A 25,837-nucleotide genomic window follows, 5' to 3' on the forward strand; every position below is an offset into this window, starting at 1 on the left:
TGCAGTAGTTTAATGAAAGCAGGCAAGTCAGACCGTATGCACAGAACCATGTGACAAAGAAGGTCATTGAACACATTAAACTTGACAAGTTCGTCAGAGCTCAGCTCAGGTGGTCTTGTGGAAATGGGGCGTTTGGTAAAGTTTTTTTCATCTGGGCGCATTGACTGCAGAATCTTCTTCCCCTCCTGCAACCTCTGACCCCACCTGGTGAGAATAAGCATGAGTCATGAAATAAGCAGTGCAGTTAAAGGACAATAGAGTAGGTTGAAGTCAACCTGGTTGTCCACAATGTCGCTGACATCTCCTTCTGAAAGCTCCTGTCCTGAATTGTCCAGGTCAACTTGATCTGGGTCATCTGCCGTCAGGATGTCCATGGGGTCCTCAGCTATAGCTCGAATAGTTTGGTCCTCCAAAGCCAGGGCTGTGTCAAACTGCAGAGGCGATGGAGGACCGTGCATACCATCTCCTTCCACATCCAGGTCCTGTAGAGCAGACGTATTCGCCCGGTAAAACAAAATTGTTAACAATCTATTCCAGAGATGGAACCCAAGTCCACACGCACATCACTGAACTCCAAAGGCAGGTTCTCTGTGGGCTGGAGCTCAGCAGCACTCAGGTACATGTCTCTGATGGGTGGGGTCAACTGCTCCTGCGGGGGAGGCTGCTGCTCTGGTTGGTACATGGGAGGAGGCAGGGCGAGGTGAAGCGGGCAGCGGGGTTCATCAGACTGACCCATGTGTACTGTGCGGTCACATGGGACATCCTTCATGCCTGGACAGGTTTTGAACAGCACCTGGTTGCTGTCCTGGAATATGTCTGAGTGTGTGACTGTCAAAGACAAGTGTCCACTCATACATGATTATTGAAGCTGGAAGAAACTGCAATGTAGACCAGGGATTTTTTTTTACCTGCTGCACACACAGCGAGCGTTCCCCCAAAGAAAATAAGGTTGGGGTCTCTGCAGGGATCTAAATAACATTTTGTATGTGACTCCGTTTCAGTCTTAATATTACTGCTGTAACTATGTGTTATTTCATGTCTAGAGGGCTTTAACATTAAAAACATATTTACAAAATCATAAACAGATTTTTCTATGCTCTATAAAAAAATGTCAATGTATAATCAATAATTCCTACTTCTCGGAATCAATTACCAACGATAAACGAGGGTTTGCTGTACACTACTGTTGGCCATCAGAAGTAGTTTAGTATTTTATATTAAAACATTTTTTTTTTTTAAAGTTGATCGGTCCAAGGATATCTTTAACACATGAAGCTAATTCAAAACTGCTGTGCTGCTTCAACATTAATTGAAAAATGAAACGAAACACAATAAATGGGCAAAAACTGTGAAAAACTAATGTTTTTTAGACATTACATCTTTGAGAAAAAGGTTTGGCTACTGTATAGATCTAAATAGTATGGTCCTTTTAGAAACACGCCCATAAATATGTCACAATGACAGCATTCGACTCGATGCTGCTAAACCGAACTAAAACTATTGAGGACATGTCAACTCACCACTGAATAGAAGTTCAGTAGAAACAAAGTACAGTTGTATATGAGGCCACTCAATTCATCAAAGTAGAAGAAACACCACACTGATGATCAGCTGCTGAAGTGAGCAATCGCCATAATCATGTGGCCCTCTCTAGTGGTTATGGCCTAAAACAACCACATAGAGCGTTTATGTCTCTATGCATGCTGCTGGTATGATAACCCAGTAAAACTCTGAGCACATGCCTTAAAAGGCAAAACAAATTTGATCACCAAACAGAAATGACAATGATGGGGAAAGGAAATGCTAATAAAGTAAAAAAACAAAAACAAATCCAAAGCCTCATGTGACCCACAAGGTGGCACTGTATCGCACCAAATAAGATATCTCATCATGAAGTTCAAATGTCTGACATGACAGAGTTTTGAACTGTGAACTTAATAAACGTTTGTAAAATTGAAAATAGCACCGGAAACATCGAGTTAAATGCGGTCACTAAATGAATGCAGAAATCAAATAATACTAATAAGGGATTCGATTTATATAGTGCTTTTCAAGACACTCAAAGCACTTTAAAGTGAGAGCTGAGAAACCGTTATTCACTCAGTCCACATTCACACGATGATGGTGGTAAACTACATTTAGCCACAGCTACTCTGGGGTAGACTGGAAGTAATTTGTGCCTACAGCCTCTTCGACCTCCACTAAACATTCATTCACATTCATACAGCAGTGTGAGAGGCACTGGGAGCAAGGTGGGGAAAGTGTCTTGCTCAAGGACACAACGGCAGTGACTAAGATGGCAGACGCTGGATTCGTACTAGGGTTCCTGGTATGAACCCCGCAGCTCATCTCACTACGAATGAAATGCAGACTATTTGTTCCTTCCAACTGAATTGATTATCCCTTTTTGTAAGTGGGGGGAAATCAACAGACCACAGGAAGGAGTTTATGTCGGCTCCTTTGAAACCAGCAGCTACTGCAAACAACTGGTCTTGATCGGAGCCAAAGAAAACTATAAACAGATTTAAACAAGAGGGTTTCTTCTTGTTGATAACATGTGTAGTTTTCTTCTGTTGAGGATACGGGAGACACAGTGGTGGGTCATGGGTAGGCAGGAATTGGTGCAGCGACTTCCATCCACAAAGGAAATGCATTTCTCTTGCACTGTTCTTCCATGTGGCTATCAAACATAAAACAACTGTTAGTCAACATAAAAGCATATAATGATACCTTTTTTTCAGGGCCAATATCTATTATTATCAGTCAAGGAGACCGATAAATATTGGCTCCAAATATCGGTTATTTGCAGTAAATGTTATTAGACAGCTTGACAAGACTTCAAGTTGTTTTTTTAACATTATTTTTAGGAAACGGTCTAGTAGCGACAGTGTTTAATGCTGCGCTAATGTTATGGTTAATTAAACTCCAAAAAACATTACGGGATTTCACCAACACTTTTGTTATGTGTCTAAGAGAAGTATCAACACTTGCTTTTCAAAATATGGGAAATCTCCTGAGAAAATTGGTAAAAATATGGGATTTTTCTACATCCCAATATCTCGCCATCTACTCAATGTTATAGCCGTTTATGGATTTAATACATTTTAAGGGGTCCTCATGAGGAACCCTAAAATACTGGAAACATTCAAATAAATAAATTCTGGGCATCATCACATAGCATATAGGCGAGACACTTTTTCAAGCTGGCTAACATAATTTCTTTCTGGGTGTTAAAGAAAGTATTAGAATACTGCCTCTTCTTCTTTACTTATATTGTCAGGCTTTGTCCTGCCTTGTTTTGGGGGTACTTTTCCTTTGTTGGGGGTGTTTTCCTGTTTAGGGCTCTTATTTTGTCCACATTTCCTGTTCGGTGGGTTTTGTCATGTAGCCACTTCACTCCGGTTGCTGAGTGCGAGTCTCATCACTAACTGGTGATTAAGAATTATTGTTCTCACCTGCGGCTAAAGTCTCAGAGAGTTTGATAAACCAGCCTCACAGTTTAGTTGGTGTGAGATTATTGATTTGTGACTGGTGATCATGCTTCGCTACGCTGCTTTACGTTCTTAACATCCCTGTTTTTTTGGTGAACTTCCCAGTTGCACAAATTTATTTTGTATATTTGAGCATTAAAGACTATTTTACCTGCACACTGTTGCCAGCTGTCTTTCCCTTTGTATTTTGATAGAATCACGAAACATTATTAAACGTGTCACTCCTTTTAAATCATGGCATATCTTTCAGTAGCGCAACAAACACGGAACCGGTAAGACACCGGGAAAAGAAAGTCCAAAATTGGATTTTCCAGCAAAAAATGGAAGTTTTGAAAGTCAAGCAGAAGATATACACTGTGTACAAGCGACCAACACTGCACGAGTAAGAGAAAGGTGTTTGGCCGCTGAGCGCTGCAGTGGAAAAAAAAGTAAACTTCCAAACGGGCTGGTGCTTGAGCAGTGGTTACTACTATCTACTTCACTAATTATTTTTTAAATTGTAAATACTGGTGTCATATGTGTATGTATTTGTCGATGTAGTAATGTTGTAGTTGTAAATCAATTTTTTTTAAAAGACTGATACCGATAAAAAGAGGCTGATACCGATATACGTCAAAAGGCCAAATAAATATCGGTGCCGATAATCCGTCGATCTTTAATTTAAACTATGATGCTCCCGAATAGCATTAACAGCTTCAAGAAACTAAAAACATACTGATAGAAAATTACCTGAGGTACTCCTTCTGTAACAGCCTGTCTGCGCTCTCTCAGCTGCCGGTGCAGCAGAGCTTCCACTCCATAACGACGGCGATATCGACGAAGAGCTTTGAGCTTTTTCAGGTTCTCCCTCTCCTTCATGGACAGACCTTCAGGTCCCGTCAGAAGACTGCCTCCTGTTTGCAGCACAGACATATTGTTGGGCACAGACACTTCATGAAAGATTAATTGTTTTAAACAAATACTGTGCATATTTACCAATCGTTTCATGCTCTATTTTGCGGTTGTGTATATATCTACGTTTCTTCTCCTTCAACAGATGCTGCAGGCGTTTGAACTGGTCAATATAGAGGGACTGGAGCCTGATGAGTTTCTCTCGAGTGAAGAGTGCCACCTCTTCTGCAGTGTACACTCCAGCATGTCTGGGCAACACAAACGTTAGGTCATCTTTTACTTTTTCCTTTTGAGGCAATGCTGACAAACTAATTTTGGTAAATGGTAATGGTCTGTATTTATATAGTGCTTTACTAGACCTGGAATGATACGAAAAGCGCATTACATGGTACGTCACATTCACCCATTCACACTGATGGCAGAAGCGGCCATGCAAGGCCCTGGAATTGAACCTGGAACCCTTGAGTTTCTGGCACGGCCGCCATACAATATTTGCCACGCTGCCTCATTTTCATCTCAGCATCATACAGAAACACATTTGTAAAAGTGTTACCCTTGGAATCTCTTCATATTATCATATCTTACTGAAAACCACATTGATCATTTAGGTTATTGCGAGGTTGCAACCACATGACCTAGCGGTAGAGCTGGACGATTATAGCAAAAATAAGTCAAATAATTTTGATTGTTATTGTAATCACGTTTAATTACAAGATTATTCATTAATTTGAAAACACTAATATTTATTGTACCACCAAAACTCAACTTTGAAATAGTTTTAAAAAACGGATATAAATTAGAAACGAATGAACCACGATAAACGAAATAATAGTAATACTAATAAATATAAATAAAAATTGTATTACAAAAAACCCAATAATTTTTTTTCCCGTTTCGATTGTTTTTAATACTGTTTTTTACCTTTCACACTCATTTTACCACTATAGAGTGTGCTTTTTGTGTCAATTTTTTTGTTTTGTTTCTTAATTACAGTAAATACAAAAATTTATTGGTGCAATATATCTTTGGACAGTTTTGACCAATATTTTAGATCAAAGCATAATAATCCTGTAATGTATCAATAAGTGCTTTAAAGGCCTACTGAAATGAATTTTTTTTTATTTGAACGGGGATAACAGATCCATTCTATGTGTCATACCTGATCATTTCGCGATATTGCCATATTTTTGCTGAAAGGATTTAGTAGAGAACGACGAAAAGGTCGCAACTTTTGGTCGCTGATAAAAAAAAAAGCCTTGCCTGTACAGGAAGTAGCGTGACGTCACCAGAGGAAGGACTCCTCACATTTTCCCATTGTTTACAATGCAGCGAGAGAGATTCGGACCGAGAAAGTGACGATTACCCCATTAATTTGAGCCAGGATGAAAGATTCGTAGATGAGGAAAGTGAGAGTGAAGGACTACAGTGCAGTGCAGGACGTATCCTTTTTCGCTCTGCCGTAACTTAGGTACAAGGGTTCATTGGATTCCACACTTTCTCCTTTTTCTATTGTGGATCACGGATTTGTATTTTAAACCACCTCGGATACTATATCCTCTTGAAAATGAGAGTCGAGAACGCGAAATGGACATTCACAGTGACTTTTATCTCCACGACAATACATCGGCGAAGCTCTTTAGCTACTGAGCTAACGTGATAGCATCGGGCTCAAATGCAGATAGAAACAAAATAAATAAATCCCTGACTGGAAGGATAGACAGAAGATCAACAATACTATTAAACCATGGACATGTAACTACACGGTTAATAATTCCCAGCTTGGCAAAACTTAACAATGCTGTTGCTAACGACGCCATTGAAGTTAACTTAGCAACGGGACCTCACAGAGCTATGATAAAAACATTAGCGCTCCACCTACGCCAGCCCTCATCTGCTCATCAACACCCGTGCTCACCTGCGTTCCAGCGATCGACGGAAGGACGAAGGACTTCACCCGATCATCCGTGCGGTCGGCGGCTAGCGTTGGCTAGCGCGTCTGCTATCCAAGTCAAAGTCCTCCTGGTTGTGTTGCTACAGCCAGCCGCTAATACACCGATCCCACCTACAACTCTCTTTTTTGCAGTCTTCATTGTTCATTAAACAAATTGCAAAAGATTCACCAACGCAGATGTCCAGAATACTGTGGAATTTTGAGATGAAAACAGAGCTTTTTTGTATTGGATTCAATGCGGTACCAATACTTCCGGTTCAACGATTGACGTCACGCGCATACGTCATCATATATAGACGTTTTCAACCGGAAGTTTAGCGGGAAATTTAAAATTGCACTTTATAAGTTAACCCGGCCGTATTGGCATGTGTTGCAATGTTAAGATTTCATCATTGATATATAAACTATCAGACTGCGTGGTCGGTAGTAGTGGGTTTCAGAAGGGCTTTTAGTACCTTATATACCGTATTTTTCGGATTATAAATCGCAGTTTTTTTCATAGTTTGGCCGTGGGTGCGACATATACTCCGGAGCGACTTGTGTGAAATTATTAACACATTACCGTAAAATATCAAATAATATTATTTATCTCATTCGCGTAAGAGACTAAGCAAATGGCAGCAATCATCACACACACGTCAGCAATCGTCACTCACACGTCAACCAATAAGAATTCGGCGGGGGAGGGTCATGGCAGAAGTGCATCGTGGGTCATGGGATGCTAACTGCTATATGCTACTGCCGTAGCTATTAAAATGGATCACATCCACATTGGCGGTAACTTATAAAAATTGAGAAGGACTGAACAAAAATGGCACCGATAAGGAAATCATATACTGCAGATTACAAGCTGGACGTAGTGAAATATGCAGCAGAGAACGGCAATCAAGCAGCAGAAAGAAAGGACATACCAGAGGCGACACCGGGGAGGAAGATTTCATCCGATTTAGCGATCGGGAGTGACAGATTGTTTGGTAAACGTATAGCATGTTCTATATGTTATAGTTATTTGAATGACTCTTGTCTTGATGTGTTGCGTTAACATACCAGGCACGTTCTCAGTTGGTTATTTGTGCGTCTAATGGCGTATACTTATTCAGCCTGTTGTTCACTATTCTTTATTTATTTTAAATTGCCTTTATGTCTATTCTTGGTGTTGGATTTTATCAAATAAATTTCCCCCAAAAATGCGACTTATACTCCAGTGCGACAGATATATGGTTTTTTTCCTTCTTAATTGTGCATTTTCGGCCGGTGCGACGTATACTCCGGAGCGACTTATAGTCCAAAAAATACGGTATGTGTAAGGTACTTTTTGAAACCATAAGACCGGATGTGGCACACAGGACTATTATTGTAAGGGGGTGGGGTGGGGGGTGGGTTAGGGCGTGCTGTGCGGTTATTCTGAGTTTGAAGAGTAAAGAAAGGACTTGAGAATGTAAAAAAAAAAAATTCATAAAAAAAAACAATTTAAAAAAAGTGTGACCGTGACTCCCAAGTTGCTGCTGCCCTCCTGTTTGTACATTAATGTTACATCCATGATGTCGTTCACAAGCGGATTAGATGTGTTGTGGGTGCATAGATTGTTCTGGCTAGCGTTAGCTATGTAGTTTAGCTGTAGTTTCAAGTGGCCGTCCCGACATTGATTATTTTAGGACGTGGTTCGGGGGGAATGTGCGTTCCAGGACACATTATTTTCGCAAATAAATGTTCTTTCTCCTCACAACAGCAATTCAGTCACATTTATGTACATTTCCCTAATATTATTTTGCACTTATCAGCGGATTCCAATCCAATCCAATCCACTTTATTTATATAGCACATTTACACAACAAGAATGTTTCCAAAGTGCTGCACAGCCATGTTAAAAACAATATTAAAAACAATATTATGCTACACCAATGACTGAATAAAAACAAAGAATAAATTAATAGAAAACCAATACAGAGACAATATAAAAAATAAATATGATTAAAAACGATTTTAAAGGGTAAAACCAATTAAAACAGTAAAATAGACATCAAAATTTATTTAAAAAAAACACTCAGGACAACAGAGGACAGAAGACCACACAACTCACGTAGTGTTAAAAGCCAAAGAATAAAAGTGGATCTTAAGACAAGACTTAAAACACTCCACTGTGGAAGCAGTTTGAACATGGAGGGGCAGAGTGTTCCAGAGTTTAGGGCCGACCACAGAGAAGGCCCTGTCTCCCCTGGTTTTAAGTCTCGTCCTGGGCACCACGAGCTGGAGCTGGCTCTCCGGCCTCAGAGCGCAGATAGTTTTATTGGTCAGTTATGTGACTCCATCGGTGGTTATTTCAACTGGAAAATCATATGCCTTACTTTTTTTGTTGAGTGTAGTGATTATTGATTAGCGCTGTCAAATAAAAATGATGAGATCTCAAACTTCTTATAGACACTTTTTTCCCACTCATACGCTCACTCATCCGTTTCACCGTCATAAGCTCCGGAATTTGCACGCACGTTGCGTGGCCCATTATTAGTTTTTTTTTCCAATTATTATATTTTTATGATCGTAAGATGCCATAATCGAAATCGAAATGTCATTAATTGCATAGCTGTATGTGATTGAGTGGCTTCATACACTCTTAAGAAAAAATACTCTCACAAGAATTAAAGAATTCAACATCACCAAAGTGGACTTTTTTTTTTAACTATGTTGTCGCCCATAGTTCCTTCTACACTCACAAGGAGTGGAAGTACAAATTTATGAAAACACATATTTTCCTTACATCTGGATGGGTCCATTCATTAAGCATTTATCCATAAAAGCCAATTTTTATGCATTGGTAAGCAGTGTTGGGTTAGTTACTGAAAACCAGTAACTAGTTAGTTACTAGTTACTTTATTTAAAAAGTAACTCAGTTACTAACTCAGTTACTTACACCAAAAAGTAATGCGTTACTGTGAAAAGTAACTAATGGGGTCCCAGGGACCCCATTAGGTCATAAAAATGGGGTCCTACAGTACATTTTTGGGGTCCCACTTTTTTGTAAGCGTTTTGAAAAAAAAAAAGATAAACGTATGCATTATCCTGTTGTATCTCACATTCTATATTGTGTTTTGGAAAAAGGTTGTCATAAACGTTAATTCATTAAAAAATAAAAAATAAAAATTGTACACATATATAAATGTATTCAGTTATAAACATTCATTCACTTTCTTCTTTCCTTCATGGATCTAAACTTTAACACTGCTGGTAATTTTTTATATGTTTTTATGTAATAAGTTGTAGGTGTATTTATTTCAGTATAAAAGTGTAAAAAGTGTTTTGCTTTGGTCATGAAATGGTGTGCCAGGGCATACATACATTTTATATTTAACGCTTAAATCTCTGGGGCCGTACTTATCAAGCTTCTTAGAGTGCCATTTTACACTTAAGTCCTGAGAATTTGCGAAATTTAGTCCTACTCTCAAAACTTAAGAATAAAAGCTTTTTATCAACGTTCTTAAGTCTAAGAATCACTCCTACTCTCCACGATATTTAAGAGACCTTCAGAGGTGTCTTAAGTGGTTAGGAGTTGCCAGCAGGGGATGGCACTGAGGCGAGAGAGACGTGCGCGAACATTCAGGGAGCGGAACGATGTCCTGGATTTGTTTGATGACGAGCAGCTGATCAAACGGTATCGTTTAGACAGAGCGGGTATTATTTTTGTCACAGATTTAATACTTTTCGATTCCATGTTGATTTCTGCATGTGGCTGCAGTGGGCTAGTATATATAGAGCCACCCACACCAGTTTCAAATTAGTTGCCTAATTAATGAATTGGAAAGAAAATGTTATGACAGTAGCGTATGTGTGTGGCCGTGAGGTGAGTGACGTCAGTGAGTGTGTGGGCGAGAGAAGAGAAGAGAGGGAGTGGTAGCGTGAGTGCCGGCGGGGACAAGTTTGTTTTGTATTATTTTGTAGTTTATTGTCAAAATATACACTCCCATTGTCCAATTAAATATTTCCAAGATATTTCCTTATTCTTAGACAACGGATTCCCTTCCGTGATTGGTCATTTCTATGGACACAGAAATGACGTCACCTAAAATTCCATTTACGGCACATAGTAATGTCGTAATTCAGCTCTGAGTGTGACACTTAAGATTCAGTCCTACACTTCGCTGAAAGTGTGAGTAAGACGCTTGATAACTAACTTTTAAGTGCAGCTTTCAGCGAAGAATGTATTTACTCTTAAGTCAACTCTTAGCAGACTTCTTAGGAGTAATTCTGAGAAGCTTGATAAGTACGGCCCCTGGAGTCTACATCAACTTCAGATCTATCCCTCATTTCAAAATGTTTTAGTTTTTTTTTTATGTAGTTTTTTTGTTTGTTTGTTTTCCGCCCTTTTTTGTCAAATAAAACTATGTTTTTAATGGCAAACACACAAAATATGCAAAATCTTCCACCATTTTTCAAAGTGGAATATTTGATGTGAAATAATCGGAACCTTGGATAGGTCAATAATTCATAGTAACATTGATTTTGATTCAATTTCATGTTTTCAGCAATGACAGTTTGAAAGACATTGATTAACGTGGACCTAGTAGGGATGCAATGATTAACGGTAAAATGATAAACCGAGGCAAAACTTTCCACGGGTAGTTTTACCATTTTTAAATTAAATGATCGTAAAACTGTAATTGATAACACTTTGATAAACTCACGGACCGGTGACACTAATCGTTGACTGGAGCAGCAAGCGAGCACTAGCTAGCTTAAATAGTAACATAAATAGAAAAGACATTAACTTATTTTCCCATTAAAACTTAGACAAACTTTATTGATCTAGACCAGGGGTCCCCAAACTATGGCCCGCGGTCCCGCCAGCATCCAAAATCCGGCATGAATTGATTACGTGGACCCCTACTTAAACAAGTTGAAAAACTTATTCGGGTGTTACCATTTAGTGGTCAATTGTAGGGAATATGTACTGTACTGTGCAATCTACTAATAAAAGTCTCAATCAATCAATCAATCCACTCCCTCGCTCTTTCTGTCTCTGCCCCTCCCTCACGAATGCTGCTGCGTGCGCACAATCTGTTTTGTTTTTAACCCCTTCTTTACCCTGAACGTACAATGAAAATACACGCAACCCTAACTCAAAATGCCGGACATTTGAAGCATTTAAGAAACTCCGCCCGGACAACCCCGCAAAAGACATGTCCGGGGAAAAGAGGACGCATGGTCAGTCCAGAAAATCTCCATGTTAAAAAACTCGGCTTCAGCTGCACCATGTCTTGTTAGTAAACACAGACACGTCCCCCCCTCCCCACACCCACACCCAGACACACACACACACACAGCGCCTCTTCTCTTATCCCCGTTGTGACACAGGAAGAATCAGAAGGACGACACTGCAACTCTCCAATAAACACACTCAGATCTTCTGTTTTTAGCCGATACTACATAAAAAATAACGTAAAATAACGCAGTAACGCATCATGTAGTAACGGTAACTGAGTTACTGAATATAAAAAAGTAACGCGTTAGATTACTAGTTACCGCCGAAACTAACGGCGTTACAGTAACGCCTTACTTTGTAACGCGTTAGTCCTAACACTGTTGGTAAGTAACCTCGCTGACGAACATTGACGAACGCCGTACGATCATTGTTTATCGGTGTTGTCAAACAATTTGCTAATGACATTTATTGCTTTTTTGGTGTGAAGTTCATGTTTTGCTTCAATATTCAGTTAGAGTTTAAGTATATTTCTATGTTGTCCAGCAATGTTTGGGTTAAAAAACATTTAGTGATATCAAATTACAGCCGCCAAGAGATGTATTAACCAAGTTAAATATTACTATTTAGTGATGGATTCTTGAAGCTCAGGGTTTTACAGTTTGTTATAATTTCATACAGACATTGACCAAGTAGTCAAACTTCTTAAAAAATCCCTATTTGAAGAAGAACAGACGACAAAAGCATATGTATGCATGTAAGTATTTCCGTGTTCATTTGATTTCTCGCTAGGAATACGCTCCATTGCCTCTCAGTTGCCGGATTCTGACAACAGAAACGTCAGATGCAATCCAGCAATTTATTTGGTTACCGAACTCCTCAGCGCTATGCCCCATGCTCTAGAATAAACCAGTTGGTATGAAGATTCTTACTTTAGAGGATCCTCGTGGTCACTGTCAATGCTGTCTGCCTCACTTTCGGGGTCTCCTCTCCACGTCTGGTCCAACACTAGGGGACCCTGCTCTTCTTCACTCAGACTGTCCTCCTCTGTACAGCAGAAAAAACTTAATTCCAGACGTTACACAGTAAAATGCACTACAAGGAAATTAGATGGTGTTATGACCATTTTGAATATGAGATTATATATGCATGTTGTGATAGGTAGCTCAACCGCCAGTAATAACTTTGTTTTACATCACATTCTTAGCCAACATCTCCTGTCGATGCAATAACGTCTTTTTCTTTATCACATGCGCCAGGTGCAGAGCTGGAAATTGATACGATTTTTACGATTCAGATTCCATTTTTGATTCAGCTTAACAACATGGTTTATAATTGATTCTCTTATTTGTTTTTATTAGAAATAAAGGATAAACAGATTGATTAGCATAAACTTTGTTTAGTTTAGCAGAAACAAAAGTGCACAAATCTAACTGAGGTCTTCTCTCTTGGCACTTGGTGGAAGAGCCGCATTCCCTCCCTCTCTGTTTCTTCCTGCTTGCTCTCTGTCTTGTCTTGTCTATACTTTCTCTCTCCCTCCTTCAACACCACCTGAGAGTTAAACTTAGCGCATAACGCCTGCAAAGGAAGACTCCAGGCCTATAGACACAACATCACCTACACCCTGGACTATGGGCATATGCGTATGTACACACACACACACCCATCCCACGCCTTTGCCTGCGCTTAACCCACCCTGGGGCGATGGAAGGATGTGGCGCACTTTAGATAGCAGCGGCCTGTCCCCGTTGCCTGTCCCCTTTAGTTGCACGTTTTGTGGTTTTTGTGTAACATGTTTATATGTGCTTACGGCTATACAGTTTTTTTTCTTGACCTCAGTCTGGCCCCCCTGTCCAAGACTTCAGTTTGAAACCAATCTCTTTTTACGTTTACTTAACGACGCTCAACTTCTCTATGTGTACGCTAGTGCCCTACCTCCACCCACCGAGACTAAGAGAGTGGATTACTAACAAGAGTGTTCACTCCGTTTATTTAATTCTGCCACAGATAGGGTCTGCACTTTTCCAGTGCTTTTTCTAGTTCACTATGCATGAAGAATGAGTGAAGACTCAACCTGATCAAAACAAACATATATACTTTATTTTAATAAACTAAGTACTCACAAGTTAACCTCGGAAGATTTGCAATTAGTTTGAGACTTATCTATACATTGCTTTGTCACTATTGTGAAGTCGTATTACTTTACTGTCCATCTTTATGAACTGAGCACAAGCAAAATATAAACGGCTCATCAGAGGAAACTATTATTCCTTGAACACATACTGTACAACAAAAAAAACCTGAAAACATAAAAAATCAGTCATCAATCAATGTCTGCTCTCACTGGGATGCCGATTGGTGGGATGTTCCCATCTTCCTGTTTACCTGAAGAATTAATCATAATCCTCTCGCAAAAGGTGAAAATAAAGGTGGGTGCAAACAAGCGTCTTTTGGTGTCTTTCTCGTGATCCCATAGTTTAAGTTGAATGTCAAAGTTGACCAAATTCTCGGTTTATGGTCACAAACTTTTAATATACAAATGAGAGGCATAATTTATATGGGTTGTGAATAGGGATTTTTACGGTTCCAATTTCACTTTCGATTCTACTTAAAGATTTGGTTCCTTATCGGTTTTCTTATAGATAAGTTTGGAAAAAAAGAGAACAAAAAGGTGGATTAGCATCAATTTTGTTTAGTTTACAGGTAACGTGACTTTACAAAGTCAACAATGAAGTCTTAAGAAGCACATACGCAGCATAGAAAAAAATCTCTTTTAAAAATAAATATGAGGAATATATATTTTTCTCTAAGCTTTTGACCACAAACTTAGTATCTGCTCGGAGACATTTGTCTATCCAGGCCTGAGTCATTGCACTATTCCCTGACAAGGTGAAAGGAGAGAAGTACTTTAGACATGACCTGGAGCGAGTACTTACTGCCCGCCTCGGAGTCAGTCAGAATCTGTCTCTTGCATGCTCATCTAAATGAGAAGGCATTCCTTTTCAATTTGACAGGTAATAGCGCTTACATGATAGGCGGTGTTAGTACCTTGTAGTTACGCCAGATGACTGCTGCTGGGATGAGATTGGCGCGATTCAAAAACACGACATTCATTTACAACTATTGCAGGCTGTGAGTTCAAATGTTTCAGCATATTGCTCGTATGTCATCATTTTGATGTAATAGCAACCTCGCGTTATTACAAATAGCGCTGTTGCAATCTTTTCTTGTAAAATGTAGCCAAACTTTGGATTGTTTATGCGGCATGGGAGCCATGTTGCTGTCTGACGTCACTATGTACGTTGCGTAATGACATCCTTCCTGCCCATACAAATCGTTAAAGGAACCGTTTGAAAAAATGGAAAGTGATTTCAAGGAATTGATACACTAGGAATTGGTTATGAACAAGAACCGGTTTTCGATTCTTATCCCTAGGTGTAAATGATTAGCAAATTTTTTTTTAAACTGCAGTTTCCCTTTAAAACACGTAAAAATTACCTAAAGTACGACTTGCTTCAGAGCGACCTCCATCAAGGCTGCGTGTCTCTGCCCGACTGTACCCACTAAGCTGAGACAACAGCATCTCTGGCGATGGACCAGACGATACCTTTCTCATCTGAGCACGAAGAGCCATTGCATTCCTGCGGGCATGCTCAACACAGAATGTCACTCTGCAAAAACACATTAGGTGAACAAGTGAGAAAGCTGCTTGTATATGTAAATTGGGAACACAGAAAATACAGGCATGGGTGCCATGCTGTATTAAATACTTTACAACTGGTACACAATTACCACTGTATAAACTACACATGTAAGACATTGCTTATAAGACTTACCCATCTTTCCTCTCAACCTTTGGTGCAGCGTTTGGGCAGCGTTTGCCATTTTTGACAGAAACATAATTGCACTGCTTGTACGGGGCATTTTTATCCTCTAGAATGTGTTTGATGCAAAACTCCAGTCCTTCCAGGCGAGGTTGGGTGCATGGTCGTTGTGTGAAAGCGCAGGTCTGAGCTTCTTGAGGACGCGGCGCCTGCTGTGTTACCCTGTTCCGGCTGGTCGGCAGAACGTGTATTCGTATCCTGTTCATTGCAAATCTGAAAAATCGTGTTGACAGTGCATCACAGATTAAAATCAGTTACCCAACACTGCTTTTATGCTGTTTAAATGAATGTGATGTTGTTGTAGATCAGGGTTGTCAAACGTACGGCCCGAGGGCCGGATCAGGCCCGCGGACAGGTTTTATCCGGCCCGCGGGATGACTTTGCTAAGTATAAAAATTAACCTGAAATTTTTGAATGAAAGAAACATCTGTTCTAAATGTGGCCACTGGATGTCGCAATAGCAATTATTTGTATCTTTGTAGATGATGCTATATATGTACAAAATAAACCACATGGTGTTAGTGCACCAGTCGAGGAAAATGATCAAACTACATAAATAACATCCTGTAATTTGATTTTGATGTACATTTTTTATCTTGATAGATTGAAAATCAACACCAAGGAGTTGACTGATGAACATTATCACATAATTTATTCAGAAAATATAAATAACGACAAATAAAGATAGAATACTATGAACCGCAAAATGTAAGTGTAGAACCCAACAACATTATGATTATTACAATTTCAAAATGTGCTTGTTCTATTTTTAAACAAAGAAAACCATACCATCTGAAGTCTTTATTTTTAAGTTATCGTGCCGGGATTTTACCAGTCCGGCCCACTCGGGTGAAGATTTTTCTCCATGTGGCCCCCGATCTAAAATGAGTTTGACACCCCTGTTGTAGATGGTAGTATGGCAGGTGGCTTATCACACTGAACATTTACTGTTATCCTGATATTGTATTAACAAGCATAGGGCAGCGTAGAGGGACGTTGACAACTTGAGTAGTCTTACAAACAACTAATGGAAAAAATTGCTGTGGTCCTCAGTGTGTTCATTCTCTGTCTTGTAAAAACTCACCAAGTGGCTGTCAAATTATGATTTACCATCTTAGATGAGTGTGATTGATTGAAACAAATATATTGGGGGAGCACAATAATTGTAAGTAACACTCCTAATTTATTCCGATATAAGGAATTATGTTGTCACACCAATAAATCTGTCCCTTACTGTCATAAACTCCCCCTGAACTCATTGTAAACAAACATGGCATTGATTGTGTGGGACTTCAACGTTTTAGTATGCGTCATTTTGTGTGCTATTTGGACCAAATGTAGGGCTTCCACGATTCACCAATTATTTCAGTTAGAAAGAAACTTTGATTTGCATTTTATTGCTTTCATTATTCGTTTGAGTTTAATTATTACAAATTCATAAAATCCACTGAACGACCAACCTTTTACCGTCAATGAAGATACTAGCTTTTGTCAGGATAAGCCTACAGGTAAAGTTTGGTCAAATACAACTTTGAGTCTTTCTTACCGCCAGGTGTGCACAAACTACAGCTAAATCTAATTATAAATTAAAAAATATTATAGAGAAAAGGCCAACTTTTTGAACGGTTGTGTGGCGGCTGTTTGGGTCATCAAAGTGATGTGGAGCAAATCAAGCATATGTACATGGTATGAACAAAGCAACAGATTTTATAATCATATGAGGAAGTACTACCCAAGAGATTATTCAGAAACGGAAAATGCATTAGCAGTTTAGCTGCAACTTGTACTAAAAAAATAACTGCACTTTGTCTATGATCCGGATAATTTCTACTATGTTACCTTATGAGCTTCAACTTCTGTGTGTGTGTGTGTGTGTGTGTGTGTGTGTGTGTGCGTGCGTGCGTGCACGCGTGCGTTCTTGGGCATCTGTGAGTGGTATCGGCCACCAGCAGAGACAAAGATAGTGGATGACTGACATGAGGCTTCACTCCGTTTCTTTCATTTCGCTACAAATAATTAAAAAAGTTATGGGCGGATTTGATCAATGTTTCAGGAAAAAACGTGATAAGGAACAACTGATTACATTTTGGGCCTGATCCAGATCACCGGCTCGATTGAGGAGTGTTTATAGCTATTTATTTACTACTATTATTTTTGGACGGTATAAGATCTGGTGGAGGTCTGCGCTCTCCAAGTGCTTTTCAGGTTTTTTTTCCCCAGGTAAAAGATTCAACTTACACTACAACCAGGGCAGGAATTTCACAACGGCCATGGCTCTCATTGCCCCTCTGTTTGGCCATGTGCCCCTCTAAAAATGATATGCGCCACGGCCACACTGGCCGTGATAACCAGACAGAAGCATCTTTTTTCCTCTGCATGATTTTCATGCCATTACAGCTTCTTTGAACAGTGGTGGGTTTAATTCTGCCTCGTATTAACCGCCATAGTCTAACACACAGCACCACAGGGCAAAACAGAAGTTAAATAAAACTCACATAGCAGCGTGTAATCCGGATGTGCAAACATCTACGACTCCTAAAAGGGGAACTGAACTTTTTTTTAAATTTTGATAGGCAAAGTATTAAAAAAACTGCAGTTCCCCTATAAAATGTATGGTTTTTTTGATGGCCATCCTGCTCTGACATTTGGCCTTTGTGCCCTCAAAAGGTTGACGACAGCAAAAGCCTTGCCCCTAACATTACGAAATTCCAGGCTTGACTACAACTCGACTTCACTATCTAGGAACAGAACTCATTCATAACCCGAGGACCACCTGTAATCGCATGTGCTTCTAATTGGGAGGAACAGGTGAGTATTGCTAACAAACAAGGTACCTTTAGTACCCGTTTATTTTGAAAACAACTGTATGCTTCTAGTCCATCACCTTACTTCTTTCCGGGAAGTGAAAAACCGTGGTGGTCAACCAAGCCAACATGGCTGTTGTGCAGCACCCGTGCTACTAAAAAATATAAATTAGTAGCACAGATGTTTTTTGTAGCACAGACATTTTTTGTAGCAATATCAAATGTCCTAAATATCACTATTCCCGTTTAACACTCAAACAAGGTACACATGTGCACTCACACCTATAATAAACACAATGCCATCAAAAGGCCTCCTGCAACGCTCAATTCAACAGAGAACATCCCTAAACTGTGCAAGCACTGTCGCTAAGACGGGTGTAGGGGTCCGCGATATGGACCAAAACTCATATCCCGATATAGTTTGGCCCATAAACTAACCCAAAAATGGGAAATATCCTTTGATGTAACTCAATATCTCCACCATGCCTTGATTTAAAATTTTCGGGACTGATGAGGATCCCAAATACATAAAAACAGGAACCAACATGTAAGAAAAGTAGGTTTTGTATAATAGGAGGTGTTTTGAGGTTAAAAAAAGAAAGAAAAAGCTTTGAAAATAATATAAGAAAATTCAAATATCTCCAATCTTCTTTAAAAAAACTTTTTGCTATGCACAATTCTTCGTCTAACAAAAACATAAAAAAACAAACTGGAAAATAAAGTGCCCAGTTTTATGAGGACATGTTTAAACGTCAGCAGCAACATGAAAATAATTTACCTTTAACAATGGTGTTTTTATAGTTTAACATTATTGTAGGACATACACACAAAGATTTTAGCCAAGAACACCTACCTACCTGCCACCTACTTCATGATGCTGTGTGAGAGGCAGTTTTCTAGAAATTAAAAAGTAATTCATTCTAGTTCCTCGTTACTTTACCAAACGGAATTACTCTTTAATAAATGTAAAACATTACTACGACAAGTAATTATTGCATTACTTAAAAACACTTCAAATATCTGGCATAATGCAGTTGCGATAAGTCTCATCTGAGAGCATTGTGTATGTGTGTGTGCCTTTTAAAAAGGTGGTGCCTGTTGCCTAGTGACATCAGTAAGTCTGAGTTTGAGCTGTTTTGTTAGCAGGCTACCAGCGGCAGTTTGTTGGCTCCGACAGAAGCTCTTTCGAATCTTTCACTGGTTTGTGTTACCTCTGCTTAATAAATAGATTGAATGTGCTTCCATGGCTGTATGTTCTTGTCAACAAACGGGGTATTAGTTCAATGGCAAGTTGGTCACTTCTATCACTGATTTATTGTAACATTTTCCCTCCGACCTTCATAGTTACTAGCGTACAGTGCAGTTTGAGTCAAGTTTTAAAGGTAGTAAAAACAATTTTTTTTTTACTAACCAGTTCCTCCAACTAAGACTGTGTTTCTTCTGCGATGGGAAGGCTGAGTCAGCATGAGTTTGTAAATTTGGAGGAGCGGGGCTCCCCTCTGTGCATGTCGCAGGAGGAAGGGACAGCTCTCCGAGTGGTCAGTGACAATTCACCTGAATGACTTGTCCATTTGGTTATGCCAGTTATGAGTGTATTTCAAACATGTTATACAAGTAGGCAAACATTTTACTCTCGTTTGATCAAATTTGGATGGATTTCTTTTAGAAGCAAAATGCGATGAGAGGGTTGAAATTCCTATTCGCACATGTGCGACAGTTGTTTTTTTTCTCCCCAGAGTCACACAATCAATTTTTAGCCGCATTTGCAAGTAAATGTGTCGCACCGTAAACCCCTGCACATGGAATGCCGCAAAAGGTTACAGGCAGCAGATTTTTGGAGACTCTAGTAGGGCTGGGCGATATATCGAGTTTGTAAGATATATCAATATATTTTTAAACAAGATATAAATTAAGAAAATAGCGTAATATCGATAGAATTGATTTCACATTAAAATGACCAAACGGCGCTTATTTGTTGTGTTTCTTGTTCTCCCCTGCTTATCACTCCCTTTAAAAACTCCTTTGGCTACTAAACCCCTCCCCTTCCTCCTTGTGTTGTTTACCATGATGAGTCACGATTGGTCAAGATTACAGCAAAACATTACGGACAGGCCAATCAGAGGCAAGATAGGGCGGGTCATCGAACCAGGAAGAGAAATCACAACAGACACAAACACGCACATCCCAAAGAAGAGGGAATATTCAAGCGGGCGATTTATATATTTGAAAAACTAGTGGAAGATGGCAGAGGGATTCTCTTCCTTAGATTTTTCTTTTAGCGACGTAGACGACGTCCAGGAAACCCACAATGCGTCTACTTGACCACATTTGGACAAATGTATGTGTCTGGATAAAACATTAATTTGAGTTGTTTACCATGTAAGCCCAAATCAAAACTGCTCTCGAGTTGCATATTTCGCACGAGAAATGCTGCCAAAAATGCATGGCGAAGTGAGGAAGATCATAGCAGCACAATTAAGTCAAGTCACTTACTTGGCGCTGACTTGAACCGTACGTGTGTGACAGTCCATTACATCGTCGACTGGGAATTAAAAAGTGCCTGCCTGCAAATGTATTTTTTATCTGAGTTTGATACATTTTGTGTTATTTGCACAGCTATGTTATTTGTTTTACGTAGAAAGAATTTTTTTTATTTTATTTATCTTATGTTATTCTGTGCTACTTAAACAGTTTCTTTTCTGTGCTGTTAATACCCACCTTGACTAACTGGGTTAATAAAAGTGCCACAGTACAGTACAGTTGTCACTCAGTTCAATTTCAGTGAATCTCCGTCAAAAATTAATATCTTTATATGTATACTTTCACCGGAAAATGTATCGAGATATATATCGAATATCGAGTTTAGGTAAAAATATATCGAGATGTACTTTTTCATCCATATCGCCCAGCCGTTGACTCTAGGCAGAGCCAGCAAAGGCCACAAGGACCCACCTGCCTGTCATGCAGGCAGCATCTTAGTTGGTCCCCCAAAGCAGGGCTGCCGGTCCAGAAAGGGGAAAGTAGTGGTACCAACCCCAGCCTAGGCCCTCTTGGAGGAGTAAACAGTGCACATTGTCTACTGACAGAAAATTGTTAACTTTTGCACCGTTTGCCACAGGCCCTTGCAAAGACTGTATTTGGTCTGTGATAGTTGTTCTCAATGAGTCTGTGTGTTACCTCATTGTTGTTATTGTTTTTCTATTGGTATTGTTATTGTTCTATTGTTATTTTTACATTGATATTGTTAATGGAATTGTGAGGATCCAGTGAGGGCCGCATGCATTAAAATAAAAGGATGGGCGGGGGGGCATTTTGATACATTTTTTAATTAAAAAAGCTAAAAGCAAACCAGTGTATGTCAATATATGCTAAGCTATCTGAACAAAACATCTATGTTAGCTTTGGTGACAGAGGTAGGTTACAAATAAAAATTAGTGTAATCTAATAACTAAGGCTGTCAAAAATAATGAGTTAACTAATGTGGTTAATCACAAAAAATATTGCATTAATCACGTATATATGCAGATTAATAAAAAATGTGTATGCTCCTTTACCTTCAACGGATTCTAACAAGAAAATTGCATTTGTGACCTAGTATTGAGGTATTTTTTAATTCAATTGAAATGTTTAAGGTAATTGAAATCATGCAAGCGAGTTCATGTTACTAGTAATAGATGCAACAACACCACGAGCAAGTGCATTACTGTAAATTAAAAAACAGTACCACTGTTATTCTTATGGTACAATTACAGAAAAATCTTCAGTCAATTGAAAAACTGTTATTTTTACAGCATTCTGGTGACTGTGATGTTCCGTTTTTGCCGTTATATCTATGTCCATTGTTTTTACAGTGCATTATTGTTTATGGAAAAATATGGTACCAGTGATGATTTCACTGTAAATGTTGGCTACTGAGCGGACAGGTTTTTACCGTAAAATATACGGGCGTTTTTACAGTGTAGACTTGCGGACATGCCATCAATGATTGTGCAGCTTGAAAGAGGTCAGTTTGAATATGTATTCAATTTGGTAGCCACTAGTCACCCTTTGGCGGGCCAAACAAAATCACACGACGGGCCAAATTTGGCACATGGGCCTCGCTTTGGGCAATAATGTGTGTAGATAGTGTTATTGATATATTGTTACGCTATAGTGTTATTGTTCGTCATATTGTCATTGTTGGTGATAATGTTATTGATACATTTCAATCCCATCAAAATCAATGTTATGAATTATTGACCTATTCAAGGCTCCAATTACCTCATATCAAATGTTTCATTTAGAAAAAAATTGGAGGGGAGAATATTGCATATTTTGCTTCCCAAGAAAAACTTCTTTTTTTTTTTCAAAAAAGGCATACAACAAAGAAAAACTTAATATCAATGGATTGATTTAAAGATGAACTAGAGATTGAAGTGTTCAAAATAAAAAAAATTATATATGACTTACTTTTAACACTTTAATGAGTGGGACCCTCAGGTAGGGTTGGGCGATTAAATGACCATGATCGTTTGATTGCGATTAATTTGAATTCGATCACGGTCACCAGCTGTTCGCATATTTCCTCGGTCAAACATGGCAGAACTGTCTGTTAGAAGTTATTGCAGTAGTAAACAGTAGAGGAGCAATCCTGCAAGGAACAATCCACCTTTATTGACCGTGATCCTGTGTTTGTCTGTGAATGTGTGTGCGTGTGTGTGTACGTTTGCGTGTGTTTTTGTGTCCGTGTATGTACACGACCTCTCGTTCTGCTGCACGAAAATCAGGCTTGTTACAACGTAATTAATATTCAATCTGCATTGTGTCTCCTCCCCTACACCTAGTGTGTGTGTGTGACAATATTGGTACTTTAATTTAACTTTATACAGCTCAGAAATGCAGCCGAGAATGACAAAATAAATAAATATGACTAACACTAGCAAAGAAGTTGAAACAACATTAAGAAGGAGCAGCGGTTTTAGTGACAGTCTTAAGTTTCACAATCTGCTGCAGCGCATCAGTAATACTGCGCTGAATGCGGACTTGCAGGCACTCACAGGAGTCGTTGTTAGTCCCGACTGGGAGAATAAACACACCCACTAATTTAATGACAAAATAAAAGGCATTTTTATATCTTGATAATTTTTTATCAGACTTTTTATGTCTGCAAAGATTCCACTCCTCTGATATAACATGAACTAAAAAATTCTGCAGACAGACACTTTTGTGTTCTTTTTGTTTGTGCATAAGAAACATCTTTTTCCTCAAATAATCATTAAACCTGTTTTATGTGGTGGTATACATTATTTTACAGTACCTCAAATTCAAACTGCACTTTAATGTAATTGTATTCAATATAATACAGTATTTGTGTTGAAAAAACTCAACAATCTGGGTCACCGCTTGCCGTTTGCCAAAGCACTGGTGAGAAGCACTAATGTATACAAGTGATTAAAGAATGCAAATAATAATTTACTATTTGGAAGTGTTGTTTAGTAAATGTTAACTTGAAATAAAAGTATTGTATTGTTCAGTACACCAATTATACTTTGTTTACTGCAGAATGCACTTTTTGATGAGAAGCAAAATAAAAAAAGAACTTTAAGAGCAAAAAGTTGTCTTTACTCCCACAAAACGTACCAAAAAAGAAGCAAAACTGTGGTCCTAAAATCGAGGTACGGACCGGAATGTGGGTTACCTGTACTGTTGACAATTGTTAGCTGTGAGCAAATATTACCTCAATCAAACATGGTGGAAATGTCTGTTACAAGATACTGCAATAGTAAACAGTAGGGATGCAACACTACTCGCTATAATCCTGCACGGGACAATCTGACTTTAATTTAAAAAAGTAATCATGATATTAATCGAGATTGGATATGAAAAAATTATTCGTGATTAGGCCCCAATTACTTCACATCAAATATTTGACTTTTATTTTTTTGGAGAAAACAAAAAAGGGCTTTTCTTTTACAAAGAGGAAATAAAACCTACAAATTTCATTAAAAATTTACAAAAACTTTACATCAACGGATACAACTGAAGTTGATCTACAGATTTAAGCGTTCAAAGTAAAAATAACAATTATTATATGACTTACTTACACTTTTGTAAAAAGGACCCTCAATGGTCCTTAGGTCTAATGTCGCTTTTTATATAAAACGGTCAATGCTCAAACAATTATAATGAATCAAAATCAATGTTGTTGTGAATTATTGACCCGTTTAAGGCTCCAACTATTTCACATCAAATATTTGAGTTCTGGGTTTTTGGAGGGAAAACCCTTTTTTGTATGGCATGAACAAAATGTATGCCATACAAAAAAGGGTTTTCTTTGACAAAAAGGGTATAAAACACATAAAAACATTTAAAAAAATACCTTAAGATCAACAAACAGATCTGAAATTGATCTTCAAATTTAAGCGTTGAAAGTCAAACTAAAATAATATATGACTTTTAAAACTTGAATGAGTGGACCCTAAGGGGTCGAAGGGTCTTACGTCGTTTTTTATTTTAAAACGGTCAATGCTCTTTGGTGAAACCATTATTATGAATCAACATCAATGTTGTTGTGAATCATTGACCTCTTTAAGGCTCAATTACTTCACATCAAATATTTGACTTTTGAATTTTTGGGGAGAAAATATTGCATTATTTGTGTTTTTACCATTAAAAAAAACTTTTGACAATTTTGACAAAAAGGGCACGAAACATTTAAAAAAATAAACTCAATAAAACAGATCACAATTTGATTTTGAGATTTAAGCACCGAAAGTAAAAACAATATATATAAATATATTACTTATTTTTTAAGACTTTAATGGGTGACACCATTACGTGTCCTGGGACCTACAACGTTAATAACATTTAGCCAATCCCCAAGGGTTAAGGACTACCATACTGCAAAATCACTATAGCTGCTGGTAGAAGTAGTTCACAAATTAAGTCACGTGAATAAAACATAACTCGGAAAATAATTGGAATAATTTGTGCGGCCCTCAGGTAAATTAAGTTTTTGACCCCTACCGTCGGAGAATGTTGGTCACGTCCAACCGACAACCACGCCGAGCCCGCCTCTGTTGACTGCGTCACTCTTTGATGGCGTCCGCCATCTTTGTTTGGGAGTTGCTAACGGTAGCTAACGCGTATTATTAACAACTTGCTGCAAAGACAGGCATCTTGCTGTCCGGTGAGGCACGGTCATTTTAGCGGAAGTAATGACATGATTCGGTAATAAAATATGAGTTTACTTCTATATCAAAATGAAGTAACAGCATACCGTACCCACCTTGTGCTGGTCCACCACAACTAAGCCGCCGAAGGCGAAGCACAATGCGCGGATTTTCTTGCATCCACCCACAGCGCCCAGACAGTGTGCGAGAGCCCGCCTTCTTGAACTCTGATTGGTCCGAATCATGACTCTGTCATTTGGTGAAAATGTTGACAATCAAGATCAGGCTTGGGCAATTATTTTGACTTGGAGGGCCAAATTTAGAGACAAAAATGTGTCTGGGGGCCGGTATATCTGATTTTTAGGAACACTAATACAAAACCTCCCAATAATGTCTAATTGAATGCTAAAAACGTTATGACAGACGGCCTTAGAAAACAGAATTAAATTTTTTTACTGAATGAGACACCCAGAA

General features: G+C 38.7%; 1 protein-coding gene and 1 non-coding gene across 3 annotated transcripts; both read right to left on the bottom strand.

The window, feature by feature from the left end:
• On the bottom strand, positions 1-25,628 carry kansl2 (KAT8 regulatory NSL complex subunit 2). 2 transcript variants are annotated; one of them, XM_062053538.1, is made up of 10 exons: positions 25,480-25,628; positions 15,361-15,621; positions 15,023-15,195; positions 12,457-12,571; positions 4,467-4,630; positions 4,221-4,384; positions 2,584-2,680; positions 563-816; positions 276-482; positions 1-204 (listed from the first exon to the last, which is right to left on the bottom strand). In XM_062053538.1, exons 2-10 carry the CDS (start codon positions 15,612-15,614, stop codon positions 148-150), a joined length of 1,485 nt encoding a protein of 494 aa, XP_061909522.1. In that variant the 5' UTR covers positions 15,615-15,621; positions 25,480-25,628; the 3' UTR covers positions 1-147. The 2 variants fall into 2 exon arrangements, with proteins under 2 accessions (XP_061909522.1, XP_061909523.1); XM_062053539.1 differs by lacking the exon at positions 25,480-25,628 and adding an exon at positions 25,218-25,353.
• Positions 2,374-2,506, bottom strand: LOC133654437 (small nucleolar RNA SNORA2/SNORA34 family). The gene has a single exon (XR_009826892.1). It is a non-coding gene; the product is annotated as a small nucleolar RNA SNORA2/SNORA34 family (small nucleolar RNA).
• Positions 25,629-25,837: the final 209 nt, after the last annotated feature.

This window comes from Entelurus aequoreus, linkage group LG07 (assembly GCF_033978785.1).
Source record: "Entelurus aequoreus isolate RoL-2023_Sb linkage group LG07, RoL_Eaeq_v1.1, whole genome shotgun sequence".
Taxonomy (NCBI): Eukaryota; Metazoa; Chordata; class Actinopteri; order Syngnathiformes; family Syngnathidae; genus Entelurus; species Entelurus aequoreus.